At 42.1% G+C, this 12,022-nt stretch overlaps 1 protein-coding gene across 4 annotated transcripts in view; it reads right to left on the reverse strand.

The window, feature by feature from the left end:
- The window catches only part of FGGY (FGGY carbohydrate kinase domain containing), a 381,065-nt gene that overhangs the window by 321,621 nt on the left and 47,422 nt on the right, over positions 1-12,022 (reverse strand). For all 4 annotated transcript variants that reach the window (XM_077450606.1, XM_077450605.1, XM_077450604.1 and 1 more), the window contains exon 4: positions 7,249-7,400. In XM_077450606.1, coding sequence (XP_077306732.1) covers positions 7,249-7,400 — 152 coding nt within the window. The remainder of the gene's footprint in view (positions 1-7,248; positions 7,401-12,022) is intronic.

A 12,022-nucleotide genomic window follows, 5' to 3' on the forward strand; every position in this document is an offset into this window, starting at 1 on the left:
TTGTTTACAACCACTTTAATAAATGCCATGTTAAAATCCATTAAGGGCCGGTTCACACTGCAGGCGCGGCGAGGCGTCTCCGACTTGCCTCGCCGCGACCTGCGGCGACCTCAGCGGCGACTTGCAGAGGACTTCTGTATAGAAGTCAATGCAAGTCGCCCCCAAAGTCGCCCAGAAGTAGTACAGGAACCTTTTTTCTGAGTCGGAGCGACTCGAGTCGCTCCTCTCAGAACGGTTCCATTGTACAGAACGGGGGCGACTTGCGGGAGCGAGGCGAGGCGAGTCGTGTCGCCTCGCATCGCCCGCTGTGTGAACCGGCCCTAAGTGTCTCACTGTATGTGCTTTTTAACCACTTAAGGACCGAGCCTTGTTTTGAGATTTTGGTGTTTACAAGTTAAAATCATTTTTTTTTGCTAGAAAATTACTTAGAACCCCCAAACATACATATTCATACATATATACACACACACACACACACACACACACACACACACACACACACACACACACACACACACACACACACACACACACACATATATTTTTTTTTTAACCCTAGAGAATAAAATGGCGGTAGTTGCAATACTTTCTGTCACACCGTATTTGCGCAGCGGTCTTACAAGCGCACTTTTTTTTGGGAAAAATACACTTTTTTGATTAAGAAAATAAGACAACAGTAAAGTTAGCCCAATTTCTTTTTATATTGTGCAAGATAGCGTTATGCCGAGTAAATTGATACCCCACATGTCACGCTTCAAAATGGCGCCTGCTAGTGGAATGGTGTCAAAATTATACCCTTAAAAATCGCCATGGGCAATGTTTAAAAAAATTCTACAGGTTACATTTTTCGAGTTACAGAGGAGGTCTGGGGCTAGAATTATTTCTCTCGCCCCAACGATTGCGGCGATACCTCACATGTGTGGTTTGAACACTGTTTGTATGCGTTCGCTTCTGCACGAGAGCTCGGTGGGACAGGATGTGTTTAAAAAAAAAATTACTTTTTTTCTTATTTATTTTACCATTTTTTTTTTTTTTTTTTTTTTTACACTGTTCGATTAAAAAAAAAAATTGTATCACTTTTATTCCTATTACAAGGAATGTAAACATCGCTTGTAATAGAAAAGGCATGACAGGACCTCTTAAATATGAGATCTGGGGGTCAAAAAGACCTCACATCTCATATTCACACTAAAATGCAATAAAAATAAATAAATTTAATAGCATTTAAAAAAAAATAAAAAAAAGTCTCTTTAAGAGCTATGGGCGGAAGTGACATTTTGACGTTGCTTCCGCTCTGCAATGATATGGAGACGGGTGGGGGCCATCTTCACTTCACTCTGCTCCATACCAAGCCAGGAAGAGGACCCGTTCACCTCCACCACTACTGGTGAGTGGTGGAGGGCACCAGAGCACGGCGGGGGGGGGGGCCCTCCCCCTTCCCTTCACCGATAAAAGTGATCTTGCAGCGAGTCTGCCCCAGAGACCACTTTTATCTGAAAGCGGACCACCCGCTGAAGAAGAGGATAACCGGGGTTATTGTAGCTTGCTGATGCCATACCAACGTAAAACGACTGCGGGTGGTCCGTAAGTGGTTAGAAAATATGTGCCGCTCATGTGACTGCCCGGCCCGTGAGAGTCATGTGTCCGCCCGCTGACTGTAGCTACCAGATCAGAAGAGAGGCGGGCCGGGCTGAGAATTCCCCACTGACGTCAGGAGAGAGACGTGAGAGGAGAGAGGCGGGTGCAGTTATTTTAACAACTATATGCTCGGAGCTCTCTCCCAGGAGGGGCAGGGCAAGTCGGGATGACGTCACCCGCCAATCAATTATTCCAGTCGCAGCATCGATGCTGCATCGGTGATACCCGAATCGCAAAGCATCGATGCTGCAATTAATTTCAGCACCCCTACTGTATATATATGATTAGTCACAGCAGAAGCCGATCAGTGGGTGCCGGCCAATGGATGACCGCTGGCGCCCTCTGATCGGCGAGGAGACAGACTGGACGGAGCTCTGTCTATGTAAACAAGGCAGAGCTCCGCCCTGTCAGTGGGGATGTGCTGGATTTTGTAAAATAAATAAAATCCAACACTTTCCTTAGTAAAAGTAGCACACAGTACACACAAACACTGGTTAGGCACACATTTAACCCTTTGATTGCCCTAGATGTTTAACCCCTTCCCAGCCAGTGTCATTCATACAGTGACAGTGTATATTTTTAGCATTGATCACTGTATATTGTCACTGGTTCCCACAAAGTGTCAAAAGTGTCTGATTGTCTGCCGCAATATTGCCGTCCCGGTATGAGTATCTGATCACCGCCGTTACTAGTACAAAAAAAATAAAAATTCCAGTATACAGTTGTGCTCATAAGTTTACATACCCTGGCAGAATTTATGATTTCTTAGGCATTTTTCAGAGAATATGAATGATAACACAAAAACTTTTCTTTCACTCATGGTTAGTGTTTGGCTGAAGCCATTTATTATGAATCAACTGTGTTTACTCTTTTTAAATCATAATGGCAACAGAAACTACCCAAATGACCCTGATCAAAAGTTTACACACCCTGGTGATTTTGGCCTGATAACATGCACTATGACACAAAGGGATTTGAATGGCTATTAAAGGTAACCAGCCTCCCCTGTGATCTGTTTGCTTGTAATTAGTGTGTGTATAAAAGGTCAGTGAGTTTCTGGGCTCCTGACAGACCCTTGCATCTTTCATCCAGTGCTGCACTGACGTTTCTGGATTCTGAGTCATGCGGAAAGCAAAAGAATTGTCAAAGGATCTGTATCCTTTACCCGACGCATTTCTGGGTCTGTTAGATTGCCTTCTTCAGGGTTAGGGAAGATATCAAATCTAGTTATATCAGTTGTGTGTTTATAGACACCCCATGTTGATTAAAAACAAATAACACTGCCCTGGGGAGTCGCCCCCTTCTCCATCCCAGAATAAGGGGTCAGGTACAGGGCAGGACTTACCATTGGGCTTGACTGGGCTCAAGCCCATGGGCCCCGCCCAATAGGGGGCCCCGCCGAGATACATGGCCTGGGTACTCGGCACTGCTCACAGTCACGCCCAGTCCTGCCCTATGATGGACATAACACAGGGACTGGGCGTGACTGTGAGCCGAGCCGAGTACACTCGGCTACTCTCGGCTCTGCTGGGGACTGCGAGAAGCCCCGAGAGCCGCCAAGAGGACCCGAGAGCCGCCAAGAGGACCCGAGAGCCACCGAGATACACAGGACTCTGTATCTTGGCGGCGACATTTTTAAACTTCAAGACTGCAAATGATAAGACTACACTGACAAGGCTGCAGATGATGGACGTGGCTGCAGATGGACACGGATAAGGCTGCATTGATGGGCGTTTACATGTAAGTTTGGGGTGTGTGTTATACGCCAGCACGTGTTATACGCCAATAAATATGGTAATGTATAGAAGGTAGGGCCCGAAAGTGACTCAAGCCCAGGGGCCCCCACCACCCTAAGTCCTGCCCTGGTCAGGTAGATATGATTTGTAGATATAGATAAAAGCAGAAACACTTACCTAAACAAATACTTTAGAGGAACATCAAAGAGAATCCCCTATGCCTGGGAGATCCAGACCCACTGAGGCCTAAAAACGGAATCCTTCATATGGTAGCTGTGTGGTAGACAGATCCCTGTCCTATTAGATGGTATAACAGGGGAGCACCCAATCAAAGAAGGTGTTCACACAGTCCCAGCCTCAAGCAGGTAGGTTCCACTCCTGTGTTATTTGTTTTATAATCTACATGGAGTGTCTATAAACACCCAAATGATATTACTAGATTTGATATCCTCTCTACCCCCTGAGAAAGGAGATTTAATAGACTCTGAAATGCGTTGGGTGAAGAATATCTCTTCTACATCAGCTACTCATTACAGCTCTATCACTATCAGTTGCTTGTTGTAACACGCACTCCGTGTTATCCCTTTTATACTTTGTGTCATTAATAATTGATTTTCTACTCTAATAGTATTTCTACTTATATTTGAGTGCCGTTAAATTCCAATCCAAGGGGAATCCTTTCTTTGTCTCTACTTAGGAATCTGTAGGCACCTTGAAGTAATCACTGATAGCCTCCAAAAAAAGCAAATAGTACACCACTTTCTCTAGCATTACCCAAAATAATAATTAAAATAATACCAACATAGTATAAAAAAAAAATAAAAAAAAAAAAAATAAAATAAAACTTTTGGCTTGACTTACACTTTATAAAAGGAACAAATAAAAAAAAAATATGTAAAAATTTAAAAAATACAAAAAGAGGATAAAAATACAAAAAGAGAACAAAACGAGGGGAAATAAAGAGGAAGGAACTTTGTGTGCGGTTTTATTTTCCTCATTTGCGTATTTCAGTTTTTTTCGGGTCACACCCTTTCTGTTGCTTTCACAATACTCTGTCTGGCTCCAAAATCCTAGATAATCCCACCCACTGTTTATGTCAGTCTAGTTCCCTGCAGTGTTTGGAAACACTCGGCATTTTAATTTAAAGTCTATCAAACTCAAAACTGAAAATGGAATATAGTGCACTTTGCTAGTCCTTGGTACGGCGGCTGCATTTGTTTTCCTTTTCAAGTTTTTTATTTTTTTGGCTTTATTTCCACTTGACAACCCTACAAATTCCACACTTCCTGCCCCTGAGTGGCTACGTCATTCCTACACTGGGGTGGGGCAATTGGTGGTGTTTAGAAGATAGGAAGGAAGTTATTATTTGGTGCAGCTCACAGGAAGTGATAAGGATACCGCATTTCTAGAAATATTAGCAGGTACAGTATATTATGAAAATATTCTAATTTTTTATTTATTTTTTTGGATTCATAAAGTTTCTAATATTTTTAGCTTGAAAAAAACAAACAAAAAAACAAAACGTATACAGCCACTACATATAAGGACTTTAAGACGTAATATATTACATTTTTGTTCTTGAGTTTAGTTATCCTTAAAGTAGAACTATTGGCAAACCTTTTTTTTATTTTGGATAGAATAAGGGAGGGTTATTACCCCTGTCAGATTTTTTATTTTTTTTTGCCATCTGTGTCTCATTGCGAAGATTTCCCTTCACTTCCTGTCCCATAACCAAAACAGGAAGTGAGAGGAAATCCCTGCAAATTAAGGGAATCCCTTGGGGGACACACCCCAGGTCACCAGAACTTGTGTCCCCATTGGAAGATTTCCCCTCTATTACTTGTCTGGAGAAAATCCAAAATTTGGGATTTTCTTTTACTTTCTTTTACTTTCAATGATAGTGGTAAACAGGACAAATAGAGAGGTGATGCGGTAATGCAATGCTGTACCCAAATAAAATTTTGGTTCCTTTTCCCCACAAATAGAGCTTTCTGTTGGTGATATTTGATCACCTATGTGGTTTTTATTTTTTGCACTATAAACGAAAAAAAAAAAAAGACAGAAAAAAAAAAAAATTTTTTTTTGCTTTCCGCTATAAAACATATGTAATAAAAAATGGATCAAATTACTTCATAAATTTAGGCCGTTATGTATCCCGCTACATATTTTTTCATAAAAAAATGTATATATCGATCGGTTATAGTGTTTAAAAACGATGGGATATATATACTGGAATTTTTATTTTTTTACTAGTAATGGCGGCGAACAGCAACTCATACCGAGACTGCGATCTGACAGATCATATAGCCACTTTATCAGTCCGGGGATTTGAAATCCCTGCGGCTTTCTCTCCTCTTCGCCTGCGGTGACAGGATGGGCTACCCAGGTTCTAATTGGTCGGCGCCACCCATGTGACGGCGCCGACCAATTAGAATGCTCCTATACGTACCTCTCTACGAGGTACGTTTAGGAGATTAAGCCATGGGGGATTTCTAAGCCCTGGACTAGTGAGGCAGCTGTACGAGGTCTCCTAGCGGGTGATTGCCTGGCTACAGGTATGCAGGACCTCGGGAGGATGAGGAGGAGGTCCAGTGTAATTTTTCTGTAAAGGTGAACTTACCCTTTAACTTTTTTTTCCCGCTATGTAGGGGACTTTAGGTAAGTGATGATTTTTAGCTGCCAGGTTCCCTTTAATGAGACATCCAGGGTCTAAAAGACCTCAGAATGTCTCCTCTGGGCTTCACCGGATGTATTGCAATGAAGATCACATTGCAATACATCCCTTCCCACCGGCTCTGCTAGCCGGGGACACTGAGAGGCGGAACCCGGAAGTGATGTCATACACATCCCTTTCTGGGTCACACCAAGAAGGGGAGGAGAGCGAACGTGCATCCACTCTTCTCCCTTCCCTCCACCCTCCATGTTGGTCCCCGGGCCTGCAGATGGGCAAATGGAGCCCGGAGGTCACTTATGTCTTGCAGCACTGGGGTCCTTGGCTTTGAGCCAGGACACTATTTGCATGAGTTTGCATGTTCTCCCTATGTTTGTGTGGCTTTCCTCCAAACACGCCAAAGACACGCTGGTAGGTTAATAATTGGCTGTTGTCTAAATCAGGGGTCTCCAAACTGCGGCCCAAGGGCCAGATGTGGCCCTTTGCTAGCCTTTATCCGGCCCTTGAGGCACAACTCCTTCCACTGATATGAGGCACTATTCCTCTCACTGACACCAACAATGGGGCACTATATCTTCCACCGATACAAATGATGGAATACTATTCCTCCTACTAATAGGGGGAATACTCCTCCTACTGACCACCAACCCTGAGGCCATATTTATTCTCACTGATGCTGGGCCCGTTTTCTGCCCCTACTGGCCACAATCCAGCCCTCCTAAAGTCTGAAGGACAATACAGTGGCCCTTTGTTTGAAAAGTTTGGACACCCCTGGTCTAAATCAAGGATCTACAAACTACGGCCCTCCAGCTGTTGTGGAACTACATGTCCCATGAGGCATTGTAAAACTCTGCCATTCACAGACATGGCTAGGCATGATGGGAACTGTAGTTCCTGAACAACTGGAGAGTCATGGTTTGGAGACCCATGGTTCCAAATTGTCCCCAATATGTGTGTGCCGATCTAAAAAAAAAAAAAAAAAAAGAAAAAACCCAACCTCTTATGGATGCTGATCGGCCAGGTGGCTAATGTAGCTCTAGTATGAATTCCAGGTATGGAGTAACAGAAAAAGGAAGGCTCCAGGGTTAGAAGTGAACCAAAGGTCACAAAGCACTCATGATAGAAGGGAAGAGCATTTGAAGGGCCACAGATTCCCTCCATAGGTTGACTGCATTATTGTCAGGACCAATTTAAGAAACTCACCTCCTTTAACCAAAGTAGTTTGGGTGGTTGCATCTCTACGGACATCACGCCTCCAACATAACGCAAAACGGCATGCTTGGTCTTGTTGATGCGGTCTACTTGACTTCCAGCCCGGTGATCCATCCACATGATCACATTTCTGTTGTGGTCACCTGTTAATTAAGCAGAATCTGAAGTCAATTCTTGTTTTGGGGTCTCCTTGACAGAAGACTGGTCTAATTCTCTTTTCATTGCCGAGAAAAACCTAAAGATTAATTCACAAACATAGAAGTAGTGCAGCTGTAATCTTAAATGTGTCATTTTAATAGACATGTACAATTTGTTTAGTTCCGAATTTGTTTAACGAATTTTGACAAATTCCTTAATTCCGAAATTTCCCAATTTCATCATTTTCAAATTTCCCCAAAAATTTGTATTCCGGAAATTGGAACATTTTGGGAAAATAGAAAATGTGAAAATTCAAATTCAGAAGTTCGGAAATTCGAACTTTCAGAAGTTTCGGAAATTTGAAATTTTGGAAAATCGAAAATTCAAAATGAGGAATTAGAAGATTCAAAATTAGGAAATTCTAAATTCCATAAATTTGAAAATTCAAAAAAAAGAATGAAAATCTGAAAATTCAAAAACCCAAAAATCTCAAATAATAACTAAATAATAATAAACACTAAATTATAGGTATTGGAATTTCCTTTCAAATTTGTCTGTTACTGAACATAACGAGTACAAATGGATCTGAAGTTACGAATTATCTGAAATAATGAATGCCATATCTAAACAAATGGAACATAGCGATCTAATAATAATAATAATAATAAATAACAATAATAATAATAATAAAAACTTTTTATTATTATTATTTATTATTAATTTGTTCCATTCCATTTGTTTAGATGCGGCATTTGTTATTGCGGATAATCGTAACTTCAGATAAATTCGTATTCGTTATGTTCACAAACCGCCAAATTTAAAAGGAAATTCCAATACCTATAATTTAATAATGAGTTATTATTAGTTTTTATTTCGAATTTTACCGATTTTCTTTTTTTCAGATTTTCAAATTTTAGAATTTTCTAATTTTTGAACTTTCCGAATTTTCGAATTCCGAATTTTTTTGATTTCGGGAATTTTCGGATTTTCTAATTTCCGGAAAAAGCAAATGAAAAAGAAAACTAACAATTTTTTTTTGTCAGTGCACATGTCTACATTTTAAGGCATTGAGCAATGGACACATTTAAAAGAGAAGTTGAGGATTTCTTTTTCAAGAATCATACTTACCTAGGTGGATGCTGCATGTCTCCCCTGCTGACTCAAAGACCGCTGATCGCTCGGTTCTGGACTGTGGAGGGGACGGTGTGGCTGGCTCAGGCTCTCAGCGGCTCTCTGAGAGGCTGAGCCAGGTGCTGGAACAGGCATGTGGACGGATCTCGACCATATTGTTGCAATCTTGCCCGAGCCTGGACCGGCTCTGTGATGTCAGCTGACAGCAGGCTTCAGCCCGTTGCAGGGCTGGGCTGGGACAAAAATGTGGTCCTGGACTTCATCCAGACCGGCCCAGGGCACAACACATTAGGGTACAGGGCACAGCACATGAAGCCACATCAGGGTACAGGGCACAGCACATCAGGCCACAGGGCACAACAGATGAAGCCACATCAGGGTACAGGACACAGCACATCAGGCCACATCAGGGTACAGGGCACAGCACATCAGGATACAGAGCCCAGCACATCAGGGCACAAGGCAAATCAGGGCACAACACATCAGGGTACAGGGCACAGCACATCAGGCCACATCAGGGTACAGGGCACAGCACATCAGGGTACAGAGCCTAGCACATCAGGGCACAAGGCAAATCAGGGCACAACACATCAGGGCACATAGCACATCAGGGCACATCGGGGCACAACAGGGCACATAGCATATAGCACATCAGGGCACGAGGCACATCAGGGCACAGGGCACATAGCACATCAGAGCAAGGGCACATCAGGGCACATAGCACATCAGGCCACAGGGCACATCAAGGCATATGAGGGCATATCAGGGCTCGGGGCACATCAGGGGACATTATGGCACATTGGGCACATGTCACATTATGGGGCACATCAGGGCCCATTATGGGGCACATCAGGGCACGGGACACATCAGGGCACGGGGCACATCAGGGCACATGGCACATCAGGGTACATGATGGGACACATGGCACATTATGGGGCACATTATGGGGCACATCATCGTGGCACATTATGGGATTGTTTACTAGCCAGCATGCAGAGTAGCGCAGGAAGCGCCTGTAGTAAGTTGTTTCTCATGTCACACTGCTCCTCCTCTCTTCTCATCCATCCCAGATGTTGTCACAAGCCAATGGGCATAGATGAGAAGAGAGGAGGGGCTGCCAGGGAGCAGCATGACATGAGAGAGAACTTACTACAGATGCTTCCTGCGCTACTTTGCATACTGGCTAAATATCGATGTACCCGTCAGGCGCCAGCTGTAGCGATTAACGGGTAGATCGCCGCGCACCACAGATGCAATAGGCAGATTAGGCGGCCACTGAAACTGGCCCACTAAGCCATCGGCCCACCGGGAAACTCCCGGCAGTCCCGATGGCCAGTACATCCCTGGCCCGTTGTCTGCTGAAAGCGAGAGACAGGAGTTTAGAACAAATTGCACTCCTGTGATCCACAGGAGAAGTACAGCCAAACAAGCTTTCCCCTCTTTTTAACCATTTTAGCTCCGGGCCTTTTTTTGGCACTTTTTGTTTACATGTAACAACAATCAGTATTTTTTTTTTTTATAGAAAATGTCTTAGAACTCCCAAACATTTTATATATATATATATATATATATATATATATATATATATATATTTTTTTTTTTTAAACAGAAAAAACAGAGGCCCTAGAGCAGTGATGGCGAACCTTGGCACCCCAGATGTTTTGGAACTACATTTCCCATGATGCTCCACTACAATGCAAGGTGCCAGAGCATCATGGGAAATGTAGTTCCAAAACATCTGGGGTGCCAAGGTTCGCCATCACTGCCCTAGAGAATAAATTGGTGGGTGTTGCCATTTTTTTCACGTCACACGGTATTTGTAAATTTGAATGCACAAACAAAATAAAATTTTTAAAAATGTAAAAGATGATGTTACACCAAGTAATCAGATGCCAGACATGTCACACTTTAAAACTGCCCGTCAAACAACGTAAATGTTACTATCCATAGGTGACGCTTTAAAAGCCTTTATAGGTTACCACTTTAGATTTACACAGGAGGGTGCCAGAGGGTGTGCGCACGTGCCCGCTGCACAGCAGGCGATCTTCTTGCATTGAATTTCATTTTAAGTGTACTGTCTGCCTTTCTATTGTAAAGTGTTGCTCAAACTGTTGGTGCTATATAAATCCTATATTATAATAATAATAATAATAATAAAAATTAATGTACTGATGTGTTAATAAATACAGAGCTGCAATAATCTGTATATTTTTTTTTCTGCCTGAAGCTCAGCTTTAGAGAAGTCCCTATGGTTTCAGTGACCCCAATCAGCCTGGGGCCGCCGTTAGCACTCGACCCATTTTTCATTTTGATCGATGTTGGGTGTCAGGGTATGTAGATAAAGACATGACATAAAGTCATCCCTCATAGCATTTCATCGCCTTCACACGCGGGCCGCAGTCAAAACAGGTACGTTCTACAGACCGCACAGATATCCAGCGCCGCGGGGGAGGCGGAGAGTTGAGGATTATCGCAGCAAATAAGTTATAAATGTTTCATTGTTACAAATTAAGAAAAAAATAAAATAAACATTTCGGCTTGGTGCCCCCCCCCCCCCAATCCGGCCGATTTCATGTTATTTTTCGTGTTATGCCCATCAGATTTCTGGTCACAGTTCTCTGCAACGCGAAGAATATAAATAAGAACGTTCCAAACATAGCAGAGTTTCCATTTTCTTTCATTAAAGTCGCTTCTGAGCCACATGAAGAATAAATTAAATAAGTCGGCCAGACTCCGCCTATATCACCTCTCCAAAATTCAGACCTGCTGGCCAGACCGAGAAAATGACAAGGAAAAGTGCAGTCTGACTGTTGTAGACATGTGCACTGACAAAAAATGTGTTCGTTTTCGTTTCATTCGTTTTTTTTTTTTTTTTTTTGCTTTTTTTAAAATTTCGGATATTTGGAATTCGTAAATGCGAAAAATTTGGATTTTAGAATTTCAGAATTTTTCAATTCCAAATTATGAGTTTTTCGGAATTTGAAAATTCGGAAATTCAAAAATGTGAAAATCAAAAAAAAAAAAAGAGAAAATCTGTAAAATTTGAAATAATAACTAACTATTAAATTATAGGTATTGGAATTTCCTTTCAAATTTGGCTGTTAGTGAATGTAACGAATACAAATTTATCTGAAGTTACGAATTATCCCAAATAACGAATGCCGCATCTAAACACATGGAATGGAACAAATAATATATAATAATAATAAAAAGGTTTTATTATTATTATTAGATTGTTATGTTCCATTCTTTTAGATACGACATTCATTATTTCAGATAATTCGGAACTTTGGATAAATTCATACTCGTTACGTTCACTAAGCCCTTGTACACGGACATTCCGACAACAAAATCCGAAACTTGTGTTGCATACACACGGTCGGACAAAGTTGTCAGAAAATCCGATCGTTCAGAACGTGATGACGTTATTTCGTTACAACGGGACTACGTTCAGGCTAGTAGCCAATAGCTTTGGTCTAGGAATTTGATCTGAGCA

This window comes from Lithobates pipiens, unplaced genomic scaffold, assembly GCF_037356315.1.
Source record: "Lithobates pipiens isolate NorthernLeopardFrog02 unplaced genomic scaffold, aLitPip1_a1.2 Scaffold_23, whole genome shotgun sequence".
In the NCBI taxonomy this organism is placed as follows: domain Eukaryota; kingdom Metazoa; phylum Chordata; class Amphibia; order Anura; family Ranidae; genus Lithobates; species Lithobates pipiens.